At 39.2% G+C, this 21617-nt stretch overlaps 3 protein-coding genes across 6 annotated transcripts; 1 reads left to right on the plus strand and 2 right to left on the minus strand.

The window, feature by feature from the left end:
• Nucleotides 1-1236: 1236 nt before the first annotated feature.
• LOC110000243 (lipid scramblase CLPTM1L) lies at nucleotides 1237-8913 on the minus strand. 2 transcript variants are annotated; one of them, XM_020655481.3, is made up of 18 exons: nucleotides 8682-8912; nucleotides 8347-8563; nucleotides 7736-7827; nucleotides 7294-7471; nucleotides 7048-7175; nucleotides 6522-6600; nucleotides 6285-6402; nucleotides 6004-6098; nucleotides 5749-5833; nucleotides 5202-5302; nucleotides 5049-5108; nucleotides 4894-4944; nucleotides 4725-4807; nucleotides 4063-4097; nucleotides 3847-3902; nucleotides 3634-3678; nucleotides 2523-2656; nucleotides 1237-2257 (listed from the first exon to the last, which is right to left on the minus strand). In XM_020655481.3, exons 2-18 carry the CDS (start codon nucleotides 8545-8547, stop codon nucleotides 2191-2193), a joined length of 1608 nt encoding a protein of 535 aa, XP_020511137.1. In that variant the 5' UTR covers nucleotides 8548-8563; nucleotides 8682-8912; the 3' UTR covers nucleotides 1237-2190. The 2 variants fall into 2 exon arrangements, with proteins under 2 accessions (XP_020511137.1, XP_065813886.1); XM_065957814.1 differs by having other exon boundaries at nucleotides 7048-7172; nucleotides 8347-8913.
• Nucleotides 8914-9214: 301 nt separating this feature from the next.
• Nucleotides 9215-21276, plus strand: mrs2 (magnesium transporter MRS2). Of its 2 annotated transcripts, XM_020655462.3 has the most exons (12): nucleotides 9215-10164; nucleotides 10757-10821; nucleotides 11135-11171; nucleotides 11374-11486; nucleotides 16790-16951; nucleotides 17932-18062; nucleotides 18264-18380; nucleotides 18532-18601; nucleotides 18750-18832; nucleotides 19193-19310; nucleotides 19843-19956; nucleotides 20187-21276. In XM_020655462.3, exons 1-12 carry the CDS (start codon nucleotides 9780-9782, stop codon nucleotides 20247-20249), a joined length of 1458 nt encoding a protein of 485 aa, XP_020511118.1. In that variant the 5' UTR covers nucleotides 9215-9779; the 3' UTR covers nucleotides 20250-21276. The 2 variants fall into 2 exon arrangements, with proteins under 2 accessions (XP_020511118.1, XP_065813887.1); XM_065957815.1 differs by lacking the exon at nucleotides 10757-10821 and having other exon boundaries at nucleotides 10033-10164.
• Nucleotides 11497-16754, minus strand: LOC114921470 (integrin beta-1). Of its 2 annotated transcripts, none has more exons than XM_065957817.1 (7): nucleotides 16352-16754; nucleotides 15528-15782; nucleotides 15200-15410; nucleotides 14970-15105; nucleotides 14452-14749; nucleotides 14093-14371; nucleotides 11497-11921 (listed from the first exon to the last, which is right to left on the minus strand). In XM_065957817.1, exons 2-7 carry the CDS (start codon nucleotides 15779-15781, stop codon nucleotides 11729-11731), a joined length of 1371 nt encoding a protein of 456 aa, XP_065813889.1. In that variant the 5' UTR covers nucleotide 15782; nucleotides 16352-16754; the 3' UTR covers nucleotides 11497-11728. The 2 variants fall into 2 exon arrangements, with proteins under 2 accessions (XP_065813889.1, XP_065813888.1); XM_065957816.1 differs by having other exon boundaries at nucleotides 15516-15782; nucleotides 16352-16751.
• Nucleotides 21277-21617: the final 341 nt, after the last annotated feature.

Genomic DNA, 21617 nt, shown 5'->3' on the forward strand with positions numbered 1-21617 from the left:
AAAGTACAACAACTATTATTATTTCCACATTAAAATCATTAAAACGCAATTCAACCAGCAAGCAGTAAGAAACACAGATTTTTCACTAAACTTACTTGAAGAATATTAAAAAGCAACTTTTCTCACACCTTACTGTATATATGTAAATATGTGGCAATGTTGCATTTTTTAAATTCATGATATTATCAGAGTACATTGCTAAGGAAACTCCCATGTTCCAAATACTGATGTAGGCTAATGCCAATTAGGTAAACGGCCTACTTTAACTATGAGTGTTAAATAATAACTCACAATGTTACAGACACATCTCAAATCTGTCAAACTAAAGAATGACCTTGCTGAGAAAAACACTATGGATAAAATACATCGTCCTTCCTTTCTTTCAACAAAGGGTGTTTGTGATTTAAGCGGTAATAATGGTATAATCAAGTTTATTTATCTGATTTAGTTCAACAGCATGTCTGTACTTTTAAATTTAACTGTTTTTTTATTCAGATGTCTTGGTCTGGGGACAGCCACACTCTTTATTGTATGATTAAAATGAACATAGTGGCTAGAAACCTTCTCTAAAAGAAGCACAGAGGAGCGTGTAAGACTGCAGCTCTGCCTCCTGGTCTAAACTCTGAGATGTCATGGTTTAATAAACTCAGCCTTAATTCAAGATAATAAGGGCTGCACCATCCAAGGTGGGATAGATACTGTCTCTACTAATCAGACCTGGAGCTGATCCCAGCTGTCTTTCGGCAAGAGGCGGGGTACACCCTGGACTGTTTGCCAGTCTATCACAGGGCTGACATATAGAGACCTACAACCAGCTACTCTCACATTCACACCCACGGGCAACTTAGAGTCACCTAACAAGCATGTTTTTGGACTGTGGGAGGAAGCCAGATCAACCTGATCACCCACGCATGCAAGAGGAGAACATGCAAACTCCACACAGAGGTTCCTGTCCGACGGGGATTCGAACCAGGAACCTCCGTGCAGCCCTGTTCTGAGGGGAATTTTAAACAAAAAGGCAAGCCATGTTGGGGGACATAAACCAATGTCATTTCTGGTAACAAATACACACATAAGTGATCTGTAAAGCATTAGCTAGTAATTAACCATGAAAAACATATTTGTTCAAACCATGTGTAAGAGTATATCTTTTTATATAGTGGTACTTTCTGATTTTTGTCTTCACATCTCAGCTAGAACATTCAGCAAGTAAGTTCAAATTTAGAAGCAAAAAAATAAAGGGTGTAAAAAGTTTATTGATCTCTACAACCTTCTTCAATCAAGCAGCTTAATTTAGTCAAAATGCATTGCAAGGATCTAGACACATGCCTTCAGGATAATAGCAGGAAGTGACAACTTACTGTTGATAGTGTAGTCTCTTAATATGTTAACATTGCAAAGTCAGTCTTAAAATAACTGTACAGGAATGAACACTATGGATGACAAAACAACTTTATCTAATGACATCTCTGAGATATGAGAATAACTACCAATCAGCAGGTAGATCAAAAAGGATGAAGTGTGAAAAGTGCTTTAAGTTGCTGTTCTGCTCCGTGCAGGACTCATCTACATGTCTATCATCATTATTACTATTATCACTTTTGTTGCAAAGCCATGCAATGTTCAAACCTCAGGACATTGTTTTAAATTCAAGTCAGGATCGGGTTTTTAAAGCAAGCAAACATGATGATGAGTTTAGGCAGAATAATCTTCCTTGAATGTAAAGATGCACCCTTGAAAACATTAAGTATTTCACTGAATATAATCATTGCTGTTTTAGTGGATATTTGCTTTACAGTGGACCAGGGAAAACGTTCACTTTAAGTGCACAGAGCAAAATCAAATGAAGTTTTGTCTTGAAGGTGAGTCCAGCTTAATGAGTACGGCAGAGATTCTGCAGACTTCAGTCCCTTTTGCTGTCCAGTTGAAACTTCATGATGCCGGGTAGAAAGCAGCAGCAGCAACAGCAGCTCTGGGAGTTTGCATCAGAGAAGACTTAAAAGGCAGAACAGCTAATCCTGGATCAGTCTGAAGCTGCTGTGTTACACACAGAATGTGTGAGAGTCCTGACCGAGTCTTCATTTCACATCTTAAATATTCTAAAACGTATTTAATGTTTTTTAAAAGATCAAATTCTGTGTTTTGTGTGCAATCGTTAAAAAACAAAAAAGGTTAAAAATTGTTTTCTCCTCATTGAGTCTTGACTTTCTTGCTGTGAGTCCCAGACTCTCGCCTCCTGGTCTTGGCGGCGTAGCACCTGTTAGAAACAAGAGATGAAATCAATTACTTCACATCATATTCCATACAAGAGTCATTCAGGTCAAAGGTGATCCCAAAATGTAGTTGGATGTTTTGAAACTACATAAGCAAAAGAAAGGTTAAAAGTCTGCCCTCCAGTATCTAACGTTATGTGTATGTCTTGCAGTGTTTCATGTCAGATCTTGTCTTTCAAGAGCCTTTGTCATTTTATAAAGTACAAATGTGAATGCTTAGTAGTATTGTGTCTTTGAGGAGGGCTCTACCTCCGCTGGTACAGGTAGAGGAAGAAGAGAAGCTCATCTCTGAAGCAGGAGAGTTGATGAGAGGAGGAGAAGAATGCAGAAGAGGAGAGAAAGGAGGCAAAGGAGCACAGATCTGAGATCAGCGTGTTCACTCCCTGGTGGAGAGGAGGAAGAGAAGATGACCTTAGCAAATAGCAAAAAATTTCCAGAGCATTTACCACACAAAAAAGTGATACATACAATTTTAAAGCACCAATATGTAAGATATCTACTGAATTAAATCTTAAAGAACCCTTCTATATCATCAGACATAAAGGAACATGCTATGTTGAAGTACTGGCTTCTCTGGCAACAATGCAGCAGCCAATATGTCCTCCTCTTAAGTTTCGATTCTATTTCAGAATGGGTTATTTTTGTTTTGACCAGAGAAAGTAGGCTGTTTTAAGGCACCCCTGCATGGCTGTTTTGGAATGCGCCTTGGTATGCCAGGCAAAAGGCAAACGAGTAAAGTGGGCAAGAGAGCTGGTTCAGATGTATCTGATTCTAACCGACTTGAATGCGGCTGTAATTTTTTCGAGTAAGCTCCACGATTAGAAACGTGGTAAAACTAGGATAAATGTTGGAGATGCTTTCGAAAAAAGGAGAGAGGTTAGAACTCAGAGAGGTTTTAAGAATGATGCAAAGCTGGTTAAATACTGAAGCTTCTGTTACCATGACATGGAAGCCGTGGAGGGAATCGACTGTAGGGAGGAGGGAGCGGTGGGAAGGCGGCTCTCTCCAATGTTTTGAATTTGGACTGCAGTACCATTTTTAAACACTAGTTGTCAGATTTCCATGTTGCTCCTTTAATTGTTTTTATTGATAAAATTCCAGCAGAAAAGACCTGCACACACTTGTTCTTACCAAAAGACCTTTGTATAAACTGTATCATAGTTAATATGTGCAGAGTCTTGTGTCCCCCTTGAGAGCTTTGACGCCCCTCCTAAGGGGGCCCAGACCCCAGTTTGGGAACCAATGTTTTAGAGAGCTAACTGATTTTTAAACCAATATCACTGCAAAACAGAAACATAAATTCAAACAGAAAGACTTTAAATACAATATTTATATGAGCCAGAAAAAGAATGACACTCACTCTGTACATCAACACTGTCCCCTGCAGATGGCTCACAGACTTCAGCTGATGTAGAGGGATGGGAGAAAAAACATGAAGTGGAAGACAAAAGAAAAAGGTGGCAGCAGACAGTTCATACAGCAATTTACAATCCAGTTTCACTCTATACTAAAAACTGATAACAATACACTTAAGGCTGGGTTATGTGGTCTAATTGATAAATGCAAGACATACCTTGTGGTTGATGAAGAGCTGTGGGGCCATAGACAGGAAGCCAAAGGCATACACTCCTGACAGGACCAGAGTTCATGTGTAAATAAAAATAAAGGCATGAGCTTCATTAAATGAGCAAAACTTACTCAATGACTTATACTGACATACTTCAAATGAACTAACAAATCAGACACTAGATGAACTTCTTATGATGTAAATGAAAGTATGTCAACTCACCAGTCACCAGACTGTTGATTAACCAGGAATAATAACTGTCAACACAACACAATTCAATGTCAGTCTAAAAAAACAGAAGTGAATATATAGCTTATGTCCTAGCTTTTTATTACTGTTACTTCTGTATTCCAACCAACACTTATATTTGATACAATTACATAGGAGCGGATACTAACATTAAAAACATCTTAATTTTATTTTAGAAACATTCAGGTCTGATTTGAATCTGAGTACTTAAAGGTCACATATTATGCAAAATACACTTCACCATGTTGTTCTAACACTAAAACGTGTCTCTGGTCTGTCTACAAACCCCCCAAATATGAGAAAAGTCCATCCTTTCCGTCTTTTGCCTGCTCCACTTTTCAGAAAATGTGTGCTCATAACGGGCCGTTTGGAGATTTTCCCTTTGTGACATCACAAAGGGCAGTAACCCCTCCCCCAGGTGGGTGACACTCCCACAACTAGGTGTTTGTTCTGTCCTCTGAGTCTGCCCTTTCCACTATGAACAATGATGCAAGTGCCCAAGCTAACCAAGCCCTTCTGGAGAGGGGCATGGTTGAACACAGCTCATTTGCATTTAAAGGCAATAGAGTGCGAAGAAACACTAACAATGAAACCCTGTGGCAAAACAGAAATATGAAATTCAACAGTCAGCTCACCTCTTTTGACGTAAATAGGCCAGAGAGAAAATAGCTCCACTTATACACAGAGGATAGACCAAGTAGGATAAGTATCTAGATGCCTAGAGAGAAAATGCACAGAAATAAAACAATTAAACAACTCCAGAGGTGGAATATAGAATCTGAAAAAAGGCAAAGATAATCAAACCTGTGTATCATACTCCACTGTCTTTCTCTCATCTTCATCCAGTTTACTTACCTGCACAGACAAACAGAAGTAAGCTTAGGTGATACAGAAGTTTACTGGTTGTCTGTATTATATCTGTCTTTATTCATATGAATGCTAAACGTTGCCAAACTTACAGTGACTTTGGAGCGTTTCCATTGAAACTGGAAGTTAAAAACTTTGAACAGCTTCCAGACCTGACAGAATGACACGTTAATCAGTTAAAAATGTCTGTTTGGGGCTTAATTTGTTTCTTTCTGTAAACAAAAAAGAGCAAATATACTAAATACTTCCACACACGCTCCCAGTCCAACAGGAAGCAGCACGAGTAGACTGGTCTCCTCCAACAGATGGAGGAAAATCAGCAGCGTGCTCAGACTACGCCACAGAACTACAAAGAGAGGGACAGAAAAACACTCGGGCCATTACTTGGACAATATCATCTGCCTCATTGTTGTAGACCATTAGCAGTTAAAACTGTGATATAATGTTGATCTTCAGCTCACTAAAAAGACTGCCTGATCAACAAAGCACAACTGCAACCATTTAGAAACAATCATTTTCAATACAAATGAATCTGTCCTGTATTTTTTTTATATTAATCAATTGTTTTATTGGCTGTGTGTTATCTCAAGACACTTTATAAAGAGCAGGTAAACAACCTTACTCATTGCTATATTAAGAAGACACAACGTTAATCCATCATGAGCACTAAGCAACATCTAGCAGAGCTACAGTGGCAAGGAAAAACCTTCCCTTTAAGAGGCAGAAACCTTGGGCAAAACCAGACTCATGATGAACAGCCATCCACTGAAACTGCGCCGATGGTTTTCTCACCTGACTTCCTGGACATCCCTGCCATGCTCTTCTTTTTCCTCCATGAGCTGATGTCATTTTTAAGAGCCAAAAATTCACAGATAAACTGTAAGAAAACAAAAAACAACAACAACACAATACTGTCAATTTATACAAGTCTTTCTTTGAGATCTTTCTGATTTGCCACATATAGGGACTGGGATTTAAACAGTAATGCATGATTCATGAAGTGGATTCTGACGTGTATGGTGTTGCATTTCTGTTGTATAAACTTACTTGTAGAGCTGTGATGAGTGCTGTCAGCACTAACAGATAGAGGTTTGAATCCACCAATGTTTCTTTAATCTCATCTATGTTCTCCTCTGTGAAGCCTAGATAAGCACAAAGAGACAAACGGAAAACTAAGTTTGTTCTTTTAGTTTCTATTCAGGCATAAAAAAAATCGATAGAAAAAATAAACATAATTATCTTTTGCCCTTAACTAGAAACCCTGGACTTATTTAATCCTCTTTAAAAAGAGAAACCTTCAAACTATTTTTTTAATCTTTTGAGCTCACCAAACTGTCTCAGGGAGTAAACCACGTCCTGTAGATGAACCCAGAACCTGAAGCCCCTCAAAGAGATTCCCTCGTAGGACACAGTCAGAGGGAGCTGAACCGTGCTGCTGCTGATCTCCTTTGAATGTGTTTATGGAAAAAAGTACATTCACAGCTATTTCACTCCAAAACATACATATTTATTATTTTAAGGTTTCAGATTGAGAGTCTGTATGTTTAAAAAAAAAAAAGTCCCACCATGAGGTCTCTGACTCTGAAGCTGAGCTCGTTAATCAGCAGCAGAGGAAGGTAGATCATCTGTCGGCCATCTTGTGAGCTACAAGACAGGGACAAACTTTTATTTAACAACACAAATCAGCTTGTGGCATATTCACTTTTTTTTATCAGGAGGAGGAGAGACATAAATATATCTTCATGATCTAAATGTGCTAAAGCACTAAAAAACTAACCCATTTTAGAAGACTAACTCAAGGACTATGAGGATTGGCTGGAACATTAGAACTACTGATATTTAAATGACAGTATGGTGACAAGTATGACACTTGCTTATGATTATTTTCATGTTCTCGTCATAGATTTCCTTTTTTAAGAACATCAGCCACACATTTCTTGGTCCTTTTAAAACAAATTGTGTTCATAAATAGCACATAGAAATAAACATAAATGAGATTTTCTCCTGAACAGCCACCGAAGCACTAAAACATCCTGATGAGAAGCAGCGATGCAGCAGCAACCCTGACCTCCAAAGCTTCCTGTGACTTACACTCTCATGTAGCGCCGCACATCACTAGGAAGCCCCGCCTTGCTGAAGGTGAAGTCCTCTGACATCATCGTGATTGACAAGTGAGGTCTCCAGTGGGATACGGGATTCTCAGATCTGGGACTTGGCTTCTGATGGAGATACAGAAATAACTCATCTGCTGCAGGGCCTCATGTTTAAATCTGCAGTAAAGGTGACAGTGTGGCTGAAATATGATCAGACCATGACAGATACTGAATCACATTTTACCTTCTGTCCATCTCTCTGCCCTGCTGTGAGAGGGGGGGTGATGTAGGTGGTGAGCAGAGCGGCATAGTGGACTTCTCTGTTGTCCTCCAGAGGTGAAACACCGGCTTTGTGAATGTACACAACTGCATACAGAGTGCCATTAGCTCGGGTTTCCTGTGGCAGAGAGATATTTACCTGCCTGCATATATAGAGAGAGGGAAGGAGAAAAGAGAGAGAGATAGAGAGAGAGAGAAAGAGAGAATGATATTTGGAAAATCAGGAAGTAAAAAATATCACATGTCTATGTCTACAATGAAATATATCTATAGTTGTAATGATAATGTTCTATTCCTTTTAAATAAACCTTTAAAAACATCCTCTGAATATTAGCTGTAGGGGCTTTTACTATTTACTTTTAATTGAATTTGCATGGTTAACAGATGTGTCTTTGTATCAAACCCACCTTTCAAAAGTAGAGTGCGGGTTGAATGAGTCTATTTTTACAGCGAGGTTGAGTTGGCTGTTGTCTGGCACGAGGCAGGTGAAGACACTCAGCTGGGGGAGAAAAAAAAAACAAGAGGAGAAGAGAAGAGACTGTAAAGTCCATTTTTAGAGTCCAGTGCTAAAATAAGATGCTTCTGCTGACAACTTTAGAAAAAAAAGAAAACCTAACAGCGTTCCAAATGAGTGGATATTACCCAAAGCATTATCAATTGAACTGAATTTAATAATATACAGTCATTTATTCGACGTGTTAGGAGATTACTGTGTCACAGTATAATCGCTTTCAAATCAAAATAATCCATCTTTGTGAAGATTTCCTTTATCATGCAAACACACAAAACACATAAACACACAAAACTGTTTTTTCCTGGAAAAAAAAGCAAGGAGCAAATCAACTACTAACGTGTTTTTCCATGGCTTTATACTTATACTTCATACATGTTACAGTCAGTATAGTTATTTTAAACTAAACAAACAGGCCAAGTGTGTCTTAGCTGCAGGGTCATGGAGGTTATTTGCCCTTTATTTAGCTATTAGCAGTAAGGAGAAGAAACACAGGCCCGTGCTTACCTGTAGCCTTGGTCTTGCTGCCAGGTACGAGGCGATACAGGGCTCTCCGTTGCTTCTATCGCAGGGTTTTGTGTTAAGAAATCCGTAAAGCAACCACACGGTGTGGAGTATATAAACCACAAAGACCCCGAGCAGCAGCTTAGCGATGGAGCTCCTTTTAGTGCCGCTCTCCGCAGGCTTTGAGCAGCAAGATGGAAACATTGTGGATACAGACTATCTAAGATGATACATACGAAAAACACATCATAAAAAAAAAAGATCGGATTATAATCTGACAGCCTACAGACAACACAACAAAATCAAAAAGCCAGAAAATCCTCACGCTTCCTCCCTACCACAGCATCCTTCCGGTCGCCCAGTCTGCAGCCAGAGGAGGAAGGATGCTGATGCTGACAGAAACTCCGCGGCTGCGCCTGCACCGTTTCTAAAATCCTGTGGCCAAGTCGTGATCCCTCCAATAAATGAGAATCATTAAATAGTTCGTTCCAACTGTTTTAAAAAGTCAGTTTATATATTTGGCACGTAAAAAAAAAATTCTGAGTGGAACAACTTCGGCCCAAGATAGGTCACTATGGCAACGATTGTGCAAAGCGTGCAGATGGAGGTTATGTCCTGGACTTTTTTTTTTCTGAGAAATTAAAGATAAGGAAGAGACCGATATAAGACTAAATTAATACATTTATTATGATCATTAACCTTTTCAGTATGTGTTCATAGATGTCGGATTAACATTTCTCTATATTTGGGGGTCGGACTACTCTAAATCTAGGCCACACCTGTAACAAAATACTATTCAATTTTGCAGTACGAGTAATGTACTTTACAAGAGACGATCTTTGGTAGCCGGTCGTTGTCACCGCGGTGCATTGTGGGCTGACACTGCGCTCATGCCTCTGTCCTCCAGTGTGCTTACTGTGTGCTAGTTCTTTCCAAAATGCTAACCTGAGTAGCTGTGTTCAGGGACTGAAACACGACTTAATGTGTTGATTTAGAGAAGACTGTAGCTAACGACAGGTAATTTACACGTGTCACTTATTTTTCCCCTCGCTGACACGCTGATTTTGTAAATTGATAACAACTAAAAAAGCACAAGTTGTCCCTGATAGTAGCGGCTAACAGAAGTAGCATAACAAGTCCCTGTTGAAAAAACAAAACTGTGACAACAAGCCGAGACAAGACAACCTACGACTGGCCTTATTGTAGCCAATGTTAATAAATATTTGCTCACACTTATTATAAACTCGTTTTTATTCTTGTTTTACCTGCATTTCTGGATTGTCTAACTTTTAAACAACTCGAGGGCACAGTGAGGAGATGCGGTAAGGGTTAAACACACAGTAAGTCATATGGAGGAAACAGTTCGTCGGCCTGGTCTCTGTCAGCTCACCGTGGTTCCTCTGCACGTCATATGAACATCAGCCCTTCAGTCCAGCATGTCAGTGTGTGTGAAGGCTGCATATTGTCCCGGTGTGGAGAGGAAGCTACTCAAGATGCTGCTTTCGAGCGGTATGAACTGCAGAAGGATGTATGGACCATTTGATAGGAACTTTTATCCAAAGCGCCTTTTCAACACTGCCAGTCCTTTTTTGTCAAGAATAACTGGAACAAATAAACTTTGTCGTGCTCGTTCAGAATTCTCCCACCTGAATTACAATGTGCCACCTGGAAGTAGGAAACTGGGGATTAACAGCCAGAGCTACAGTGGTTCAAATACACTGTACAGTCAAAAACTGCCTTTCTCAAGATGTAAACCCAAAAGAAGTCAGTATGCTGTGGACAGAAAGGAAAGCCTGCTGCAAGGAGGTACAACATGGCCTGGTAAGAATTAGAAAGAGTCTTAATAGGTTGATAAATGGTGATTTAAAACTGGTTGTTTAGATGTAATTATTGCAGTGTTCAGTTACAGTCTCTTATTTGTTAATAACTTGACAGAAATGTTGTCATGATTACAGTACTTAATGTTGATAAATCTCTGCACTATGTTTTGTTGGATAACTTGGCAGGCCTGTTTTATTGATATTATCTTATTAACAATAAATTGGTATTAGCTTGTCTGTCTATACTCTGTAAATAAGAAGCAAGGATTTGCTTTACAGAGAAGCGTGTGCGTAAAGGTCATCTAAAACACTATTATTACTGGACTGTCAATGTTGCCTTAGTGAATGTCTTTGTCAAAGCTTTAATAACAAGCATGTCTGAGGTCACATGTTTTTGGGACAGGGAATAACAGTTATATTGCTTCCAGATTTGTTTTAAATTCTCCAATATTTGTATGTGTCCAAAAAACATGGTTGACTATCTTTTAATCACTTACTGCTGTAGTCAAACTTAAAACAGAACCTTTTTGATTCGCTTAAAACTCTGTACCGGTAAGCTAACACGTGGTATTTTTGATCTTTTATTTGAACAGTGTCGTCTGTCCGTCACAGAGTGACAGACACCCCAGTGTCCAGTGTGTCTCCAGCGTTTGTAGTGGTAAGAGATGCAGCAATTCATTATTTAACGGGGACTAATACTGAGTCACATGGGGTTTAAAGTGAAATTATTTTGGTGAAACTGCTGCTTCCCAACACAGCTGTTTTTATCAATCAATCCATCTTTATTTGCGTAGCGCCAATTTATACCAAATGTTATCTCAAGTCTTTATAAAAGTATCAGTTTAAGAGTCCGATTAACCCAGATTTTCCACGATCTGTTTTTTATGCTTTAAAATAGACTACAAGTTTTGATAGTTCAAATTACCATGACTGCGTGAATGTAAAGATTTTCTTGTTTATTAATTTTACAGATGAAGTTTGACCAAGAGGGAAATGTGACCTCCTTTGGTAAGTGTTAGAGATAAATCCTATTTATCTGTAGAGAATGTTGAGACTGCTGACTGATATCTCTTTTATCTTACATATGACTACTCCTTAGGTTACCACTTCCTGTATGAAATCAGAATCTAATTGATAAACTTAGACATACATTGTTGGAATCATAGCACGTGTGAATATTCCCTACTTACATACGTTTTTCCCGTTACAGAGAAAAAGAAAACCGAGCTTTGCCAGGAGCTAAGTCTTCAGGCCAGAGACCTTCGCTTTCAGCACAGCACCAGCCTCACTGCGAGAAACAACTGCATCATCATAAGAATGGAGGTATGCTCTCTTTCTTTTCTGCCCTCGACAGAACAACATCATCTTTAATCTCGCTGTTGATTCGGAAACATTTATGACAACAAATTAAAACTATGACTGTTTTTCCTCCTGACCAAATTACAAATTCTTTGGTGCTTTAATCCAGAGATATTTAGAACAAATGAGAACTCAAAGTATGTAACTGACGTTGTCCTCAAGATACATAAAAGTTACAGACATTCCTCTCCCTTTGTCCATCACCTCTAAAGGGCACTAGGACATTCTTTAGCCCAAACCACAGCCCGTTCTTCTCTGAAGGGCACCCTCTGTAAGGTGTAGTAGAAGGCACAAGAGTCCTCATGGCTTTGCCTTTTACAGAGAATTTCTCCTGGTTGAGGTGAACTCCGTTCGGTCTCCATCACTGTCACGGTGAGGTAGCCACAGTCTTGGTCACACCTAATAATGAGTGGAAAATCAAGAAATGATATATAACAGATATATAACAGATATAACACTACAGAGAAAAAAAGCAAATGATCTAAACTTTGTAGTTTAATTTGATGGAGATAACCATGGTAACAGGAATTAAAGCGTATATTTGCCATGTCAGACATAACTTGACGTAATTCTATTGAATGTAGAATTATGACAGAAGAAGTAATTGACTGGTAACCCTTCTTCCTCAAATATAATGGTAACTGTAAATTCAAAAACATAATGACTTATTTTTTAAAGATTTATTTTTGGGCTTTTTTGTGCCTTTAATGGAGAGATAGGACAGTGGATAGAGTCGGAAATCATTGAGAGAGAGCGGGGAACGACATGCGGGAAAGGAGCCACAGGTGGGATGTGAACCTGGGCCGCCCGCTTGAGACGACAGCCTCCATACATGAGGCACGCGCACTAACCACTGCGCCACCAGCGCCCCACAATGACTTATCAAACTGAATATACTAATATGATCAAGATAACTTGGGGCCATGTACTTTTTAAAAGTGAAACCAAAACAGTAATTTTTGTAAGGCAAGTTCATTTCTATAGCACATTTCAGCAACAAGGCAATTCAAAGTGCTTCACACAAGACATTAAGCATCATGACAGAGGAAAGAAAAGAAACATTAAAATAGAACATTACAAAATCACTGAAATTATTAAATCTGAAAATATGTTCAAATAAAAATAATGCAAATGAAATTAACTAAAATAAATAAAGTAAAAATATAAAAAAGAGTTAAATGTTACAGTGCAGGGTTAAAGTTTAAAATCTTACTAAAGTTGTTTAATGAAAGGCAGCTGTAAACAGATGTGTCTTCAACCTGGATTTAAAAGAGCTGAGAGTATCAGCAGACCTGCAGTTTTCTGGGCGTTTGTTCCAGATATAGGGAGCGTAGAAGCTGAACGCTGCTTCTCTGTGTTTGGTTCTGACTCTGGGGACAGAGAGCAGACCTGTCCCAGACGACCTCAGCGGTCTGGATGGTTCGTAATTAATCAGGAGGTCACTAATGTATTTTGGCCCTAAACCATTCAGCACTTTATAAACCAGCAGCAGGATTTTAAAATCTATTATCTGACAGACTGGGAGCCAGTGTAAAGACCTCAGAACTGGACTGATGTGGTCCATTTGCTTGGTTTTGGTGAGGACTCTAGCAGCAGCGTTCTGGATCAGCTGCAGTTGTCTGACTGATTTTCTAGGCAGACCTGTAAAGACACTGTTGCAGTAATCAAGACGACTGAAGATAAAAGCATGGACAAGTTTTTCCAGGTCCTGCTGGGACATAAGTCTGATTCTTGATATGTTCTTCAGCTGATAGTAGGCTGATTTTGTAATTGTCTTAATGTGGCTTTTAAAATTGAGGTCTGAGTCAATCACTATGCCCAGATTTCTTGCCTGGTCTGTGGTTTTCAGTCTTACTGACTGAAGCTGCGTGCTAACTCTTAGTCGCTCCTCCTTTGCTCCAAAAACAACAACCTCAGTTTTGTCTTTGAAGAAAATGTTTGCACATCCACTCATGGATTTGCTCCATGCATTTACCCAGTGCTTTTATGGGACCATAGTTGCCTGGCGACATTGTAATATATATTTATGTGTCGTCTGCATAGTTATGAAAACTTATTTTATTGTTTTTTATAATCTGAGCTAGTGGGAGCATGTAGACGTTAAACAGAAGAGGCCCCAGTTGTGGGAACTCCACAAGTAATTTTTGTTTGCTCAGATTTGAAGTTACCTATAGACATGAAGAAGTCCCTGTCCTTTAAGTAGGATTCAAACCAGGTTAGTGCTGTGCCAGAAACTCCCACTAAGTTTTCCAGTAATATATTGTGGTCAACTGTGTCAAACGCAGCACTGAGATCAAGTAAAACTAAGACTGAGGTTCTGCCACTGTCTGTGTTTAAACGGATGTCATCAAACACCTTAACCAGGGCTGTCTCAGTGCTGTGATTTTGTCTAAAACCTGACTGGAAGACATCGAAACAGTTGCTCAATGTCAAGAAGTTGTACAATCCCCAAGATTAAGAAGGTGGTATTCCAGCATTAATATGTGTATTGCGTAGGTTAAATTTCATTTTGAATGAGTTCGATTATTTATGAATTGATTCCTATTTTCATCAACACAACCAGCTCTCACCTGTCCTTCTTTGCTCCTGTCCTGAACGCGAGACACTCCACACAGTCTACGTGCTGCAAACATCTGCTTGGACACATTGAGCAGGTCTCGCAGGTCGGGCCTGCGTATTGTGGAGAACATCTACATACTCCGCACTCGCACAACCCTTTGTCGTTACACACTCTGTTGTCTGTAGTCACACAGCGAGAAGCGTTCATGGTGCAGCCGCAGTCCTCACCCGTCCAACCATCATTACAAATGCAGCTCCCGCAGATGCACCTCCCATGATTGCCACATAGTCTATCAGATTACAAATTATATGTCTTATAGTATTCCCACAGTAAAGTAGTGTTGACAAATGACACATTTAATGATCATACCTGCCGTTGTGCTTGGGACAGTCAAAGTTGCTGCACTCACAGAACTGTCCGCTGTATCTTTGAGCTGGGTTCACTGGCTTGTCGCACTCACAGAAGCTGTCCACACATTTTCCCCTACCGCTGCACACTGTGGCATTGGGGCCTGGATGGCATGAGTCGTCGTCTGGTAAAGATGAATTCGTCTGGCACTGTAGTCCAGTGTAAGGCTCGTTGCACTCACACTGGCCACACACCAGAGACCCACGTCCTCCGCAGCTGGGACTGTTTTCCTCACGGTTGCTTGTGCACTCACACTGACCTGGGGGAAATATCTAATAGTCTTATTTTTTCCAAAAGACATTTGTTATACCATTTTTAATATTTAATATATTTTTTTATTATATATATATATATATATATATATTATATATTTTATTTTAACCCTTCTAGGACTTATTTCAACCTTTGTCTGTGTCTGATTTGTTTGTGATACTCAGCTGCTTGTACTTATCACAGCATGCTTCTGAAGTTGTACTCACACTCCAAAGTAATCTCTAACTTCACCCCCAGGGTAAAGCCTCTGAGTGTGATTTGGACAGACCAGGGTCCAGTCAGGTTCTGACTCTGGTTTGAGTCTTCTATCTCATTTGGACACTGGTCTGCCTCGACATTCACCTAGAGAAAAAAAAAAAAGTTAATTGTTTTTCAAGGAGCAAAGATTCTACGAGAAAGTTCTTCTAAATCTTTTGTACAGTGTCATTTTACCGACCTCCATAACGACTGGGTTTTTGCTCACGACACTCCTGAATGTGATGGTGACTCCTTTTGGCACAGAGCTGGTGCCCAAGTTTACCTCTGAGATTGGCTGGTCTGTTAGCATGGTGATGGTGAGAAAAAAGATCTGGCTCACACCCGGCCTCAATCTGAGGGAGAGCTCCTGGGGCTGCACGTACCAAGCGACTGCATTTGCTGGCTCTGTTCTGCAGTAGTTCAGCAGGAAGATACAATGTTGTAGAAGTCATTACAGTCTTAAAACAAAATGTCTACATATTCTCATGTGGCTGAAAGGCAGTAGATACTTATACCTGGATAATAACCTGATCTCATTCCTGACCACGTCCACCCTGCCCTGAGGGTTATAGATGTTATTCTTCTGACAGCCTGCTCTTTGTAGGCCGTCTGAAGTGTGACAGCGGATGTTTGATTGAGGTGCAATGCACCATGCACACTCAGGGCCGGACTGGAGGCACTGTTCACAGCTGGAGGCAGATTTCAGACACATTTTTTCTTTTGCCCAGCCGGGACAAAACAGAACCAGCAGCAGGCTGAGACCGAGCAGCTTCACATCCATCCTGCGGGCACAGTAAAGCATTGCAGTGATGTTCTCAGAAGGTTTATTGAAGACATCAGTTATACGAGTTGATAAAGTAGAGAATGTAAGAGGATGTCCTTTCTGTAAGTTGTCTTTTTGAGGGGCAATAATTTTACACTAAAATTAGGAATAAAATGTCTTAAAATATTCTAATCATTTAATCTTACTGCTAGACGTTGAAGCTGCATGCCTGAAGTCACTCCTCTTTGAATCTCAACGTCGTATTAAAATAATTTTCATTTGAGCTCTTGCATCGCTATTGTAATGTCAAAATGTAGTCCTCTTATGTAACTCCTTAAGTATTACTATATCTCTACATGCCTCTTTCTTGGTATTAGAGGAAGCAGTAGAAGCTTTATGTATTACTAAAATAAAAATAAAACAAATACATAATCTTAATCAGCTGTGTCATTAAGTGGCAGCTGTTACAGATGCAGCAAGTAGCCCAGTATACCTGTGACTGTCTCTTTGTCTATAACATGCTTCTGGTTTCTCAATTTTCCTGTTAAAAAACAACAACACAGATACAGAGCACTAGTGTTACATTACCTGGAATATATAAGTCCTTCTGTACTGTAGCTGTGTCTTGGGATTATCTTCCTCTGCAGACAGGGTCACTCTGACGCGCTTCAGCTATTTATCTGCTGTCTGCTAGTGAAACTTGTTCATTCAGCAGGATGCATAATCCGATCCCTGAGCCTGATTGGTGCTAATGTTTTTTTGGTTTCTGATGATCAATCAGCGAGCAGCGTTTCAGGACTTTACAACAAGAGCTCCACTGGTCAAAGGTCTCACTGCAAATATTTACAGACCAGAGTCAAACTTTGGGACTGCTGTTTTCCAGATGTAGTTCTCCACACTGGTTTCAATCCTAAAGTCTCATGACGAATAGCCCCACATTCAGATCATGATTTTAATCATGATCTGAATACATGTGAGTGTTTTCTAAAGCGGCTCATCGCTCCTCGTCTTTCTGCTTCTCCACAGTTGTTAAAAGCCATCCTGACGCCGCAGTCCCTGCTGGTGTTGGACTTTCGTGGTCTTGGATTGGAGCGTTGGCTGGTCCTGGACTTAGCCCCTCAGCTAGCATCCCAGACACACACTCTGCCCTTTGAGTTCAGAGCACTGGAGGCCATACTTCAGCACAAGGTGACTGTCAGTAAGCATGTTTTAAACTAGACAGTAAACACACTCTTTGAGATACATTTTTTGTTTTTATGTTTTAGGGATGCGAGCCAGGTCTCCCTCCTGGCATTTAAGATAAGTCAGTAGTTTTGTTGTTTATTTTTTGTTGAAGTTTAGTTTGTTAGTTAGGGTATGTTTGAAATCAACGTCACATAAGGAGTGAACACATCAGAATGCAAACCCTTACATTGTATGAGAGACCGACATTAAAAATGCTCAGCACAAAATGCAGTGAAAGTTTGAACTGAAAGCAAAAGATTCTTATACAAATGAAACTCAGGAAATAAAGAAAACCCTAAAACACACTAAAAATATTCTCCAATACAACAAAACAACTCAAATTCCCACAATCCTTCAGTCAAGAGGGGAAAAAGCAGTCCTTGTTAAAATTCCTCTCCAGTTTTTTTTATTGAGTTCAAACACACAAAAATGTTCAAACTGTATTCTCAGTTCAGTTTATTAAATACGTTCAGTTCTCGAAAAGTAGCAAACAAAGATAACCAGAAGGCACAAAACAATAAAGTTTAGTTTTACTAACTGTCAGTCAAAACAGTTCGGGTCAGGTCTTGGCTGCTGGTTTTTGAGTTGTAACCAAAGGCTGTGACTGGTGGAGTGAATGAAGAACAAACCGGAGTTGATGATGATCAGAGGACAGAGATCATATGAAGGGATTAAAAGGCACAATGAGCGAGCTGCTCCGATCTTACACACAGTGACCTTCCTCTCCTGCTGCTCTATCCTCTGCTCGGACTTAGTGAGAGATTTAAATAGAATAGTGGCGTGAATGCTGAACGGATTGCTGAGTAGACGGACGGGAATGGTAGTGAATGTGGGAGTTTTGGAGGATGTAGACAACAGATTATTCAGGTTGTCACAACACGTGAGGAACAGATAGGGTGCAGCATGATTGTGCATTATATTTCTGTGTCTGTCTTTATGAACAGGTGAACACCCTACAAGCCCGGCTGAATGATGTGGAACCAGTAATGTTGGACACCCTGGAGTCACTGGTGGATCCTAAAATTCTCTCTGCTGATAGAAGTAAACTCCATATACTGCTGCAGACCAGCAAGAGGTAACACAAGCAATCATACACATGGCTGCAAACACTTTCATCGACGATGGTCGATAGCATCAAGATTGCTTCTCTGTATTATGAATGCAACACAGGGTTAGCATCTCTGCATTACTAGTACCTCACCTTTTATACTCAATGATGACATCACATATTTAGAGTTTTTTTGTGCTCTGTTTCCCTCTTGTCTCTCTTTGACAGCTTATCCGAGTTGGAGACAGACATAAAGGTTTTTAAGGATTCCTTGCTGAAGATTCTGGATGAAGATGAGATCATTGAAGAATTCTGTCTCACCAAGTGGACAGACCCAAGAGTTTTGTATGTCACACATGTCCTCAATCATTTCACCTTTGAAATAAGAAAGTAAAATAGAACAGCTCCGTCATATAAATGATCATACTGACGTCTGAACCTTTTAGCTTACATGTGTCGTTTATTCAGGTATGTCTGTCTGTCCTCCTTTTTCTAGTGAGGAGAGCAGTTTGGGAATTGACCATGCAGAGGAAATGGAACTGTTACTGGAGAATTATTATATGCAGGTAATTCTAAACAACAATAAGATCACTATAATATTTCATCTTTTATTGATCTTTTGTTTTTAAGTGAGAATTTCTGCTCAACAATGAATTATTGCAACATTATAATAATATTTAGAATAACAGCATAACTGTGGATTACTTTGTACAGGCTGAGGAGCTGGGAAACAAGGCCAGAGAGCTGAAAGGGTTGATAGATGACTCTGAGAGTGTCATCTTTATCAATCTGGACAGGTACACACACTGGGCATACAGAAGGAGTATATATATTCTCTAACAGCGGAGTGCTGAACACACAGTGATTATTAGACCTCTAGGTGGAGCTGCCGTTTTAAAATTGAACATCCTTTTGAGTAGATAAACCCCTTTGAGTTCTATAATATTTTGGTTCAATTTCTACCACTTAATCAATATTGTTTGACATGGATTTGACTTACAGCGTAAAAAAATAAAATAAAAGTGGTTTAAAATGTATTTGAATGCACATATAGGAACAGGACAATTGTTTTGACACAGACCTGATAGATTCTGATACTTTCCTTTAAACCGTCCAATAAGCAGTAGAACTTTAAGTCCTTGTCTGTTTCTTTCCAGCCATCGTAATGTGATGATGCGCCTGAACCTGCAGCTGACCATGGGTTCCTTCTCTCTTACATTATTTGGTCTTATAGGAGTAGCCTTTGGTATGAATTTGACGTCGTGCTTTGAGGAGGTGAGACTGCTCCTTAAAAATGATTTCACATCTGGTATTTGTTGTTAACAACTGCTCATATATAGGGATTGCGTTTTTGAATTAGATAGGGGCGGCTGTGGCTCAGTTGGTAGAGTGGTCGCCTCTCAACCAGAAGGGCAAGGGTTTGATCCCCAGCTGAGTCCGATGTGTCCTTGGGCAAGATACTTAACCCCGCATTGCTCCTGCTGCTTCGGTGTATGAATGGATTAGTTTTGTACTTACACTCTGATATCGCTTTGGATGCGTCTGCTAAGTGAATTGTAACATTGTAATTTCCGATTGTTGTAAGCCTTTATGATTTTTTATTGTAAGACTGATGATGATGATGATGAACTTTTGATTCAAATTTGATTTCGAATTTTTGACATTTTACAGAAAAAATAAAGATAAAATGACTTATATTTAAAAAGCTTAAATCACTGAATAGTTTCTATGTATCCTCTATGTACATCACATTTTTTCACAACAACATATATGTATTTATGTGTTGTCATGTTGGTTTTATCACCAGGACCCTCGTGTTTTCTGGCTGGTAACTGGCTTCATGTTCTTGGGCAGCGGGCTGATATGGAGACGACTACTGTCATTCCTGGGACGACACTTAGAGCCTTCAGTACCTCCACTTGTAATAAACACACACACTCACACACACACAGTAGTAGTAGAGCCCTTTACAGATTGATATGTACATCATAAGCACCTCTTTTGGTCAATGCATGTTTTCCCTCTGCACGTTCATATACTAAGGTTTTTTCTCATCCTGTATTTTTTTCACATAATTTAACCTAACATTGATATATTAAACAGTGGCTAAAGATGACATCTTATGTTGTTTCTGGTGTGTGTGTGATACAGATCCCTCCAGTATGGAAGCGAAATCTGAAGGCATCAGACAACAGGACAGGAGTCAAATGTTGAGGATGATGATGATGATGACGATCTACCTCCCCTCTGTAAAATGCAACAAAACTCCTGCAGACTCTTCAAGACGATTATCTCACCACCACGGAGCTCCTGACTTCTCTTCAAGGACTGAAAATCTGAATTTTTCCAAACACACTTCTTGTGTTTTCTCCAATGCCTACAGCAGAGTTTAAGACTACATTTAAAAGTCTGGAGACTCAAATGTGATACAGGTACACTGTACCACTATCAGTATATTTCTCGCACTGATTTTAGGTTGTTAGATGCTTGATGAGATGTCTTGTCATATGACATGTGGGCACAGTACGCTCCGTCATCTCAGTTTGAGTGGGTGGAGTTGTGGGCGAGTTGCAGCATTGGTAACTTGACATATATAACTACTTTACATGTAGTAGTATGTTGACTCATTTCATAGGGAAAAGAAAAGTGTTGAAGCAATTAAAGGTTATTAATTTAATTAAAATTAAATAAATGTTAACCAAATAAATGTATGAAGTCTATCGTTAGGGATAATTAAATGTTATTTACTGTATGTTCAATGTGTTCTCAAAAAACTGCTCTTTTTTTAAACTGAGTGGACAAAGAGGATTTTTTTCTGTTTCTGAAATATTTATTGTGATGGCAAACAAGACTGTGACAGATAATAATCCGGAATCTAATATGTTTGTCACATAGGATAGATGGTACACATTTTAGGCGGTTGGATTGCAAAAAAAAGCCATGTTTGATTTGTTTAATATAATCCCTCCGCTGCCATATTATTCACATCGACAACAAGAAATCAAAATCATGTGCATTTAGAATGGTGAGACAAAGCCCGTAGAAATGACTATACCTCAACGATCTATAAAAAAAGAGCTCAAACTGAATGTGTTTTAGGAACCAGGTCATTAAGAATATAGGTATTTATTGTATGTATGTTTTGTAGATTACAGAAATTGTATTAAAGAACCTAATTTTAAGATGATTGACATTCAGCAATAAAATTGTTCCACCATTTGATAAAATAGCTTTTAACTAACTGATTTGGCATAGTAACTTATGTGTTTATTTTCTTAATTCATGTGATATAGTTAGTGGAAAGTGCCATAAAAACAGGCATTATTTTCATAGTTATGAAATGAAGTACAAAATGAAAGTGAACTTTCTATGTTTGTAAATGGAAACAAAAAGGTTTAAAGATATTCTATTTTAGTCTAGTCTTCTGTTGGTTCTGAGTGAGAGGGTATGGACGTGATTATGGTGGTCGTATGCTGTTGTAACCACTTTCTTTGCTGGAGGGAGCAATATCTACAGCTTTAAATTCAGTTTTTCTATTGATACACTATACCTTAATACACGAAGAACAGTAGTCACTCCTTT

The sequence above is a fragment of the Labrus bergylta genome, chromosome 8 (assembly GCF_963930695.1).
Source record: "Labrus bergylta chromosome 8, fLabBer1.1, whole genome shotgun sequence".
Classification (NCBI taxonomy): Eukaryota; Metazoa; Chordata; class Actinopteri; order Labriformes; family Labridae; genus Labrus; species Labrus bergylta.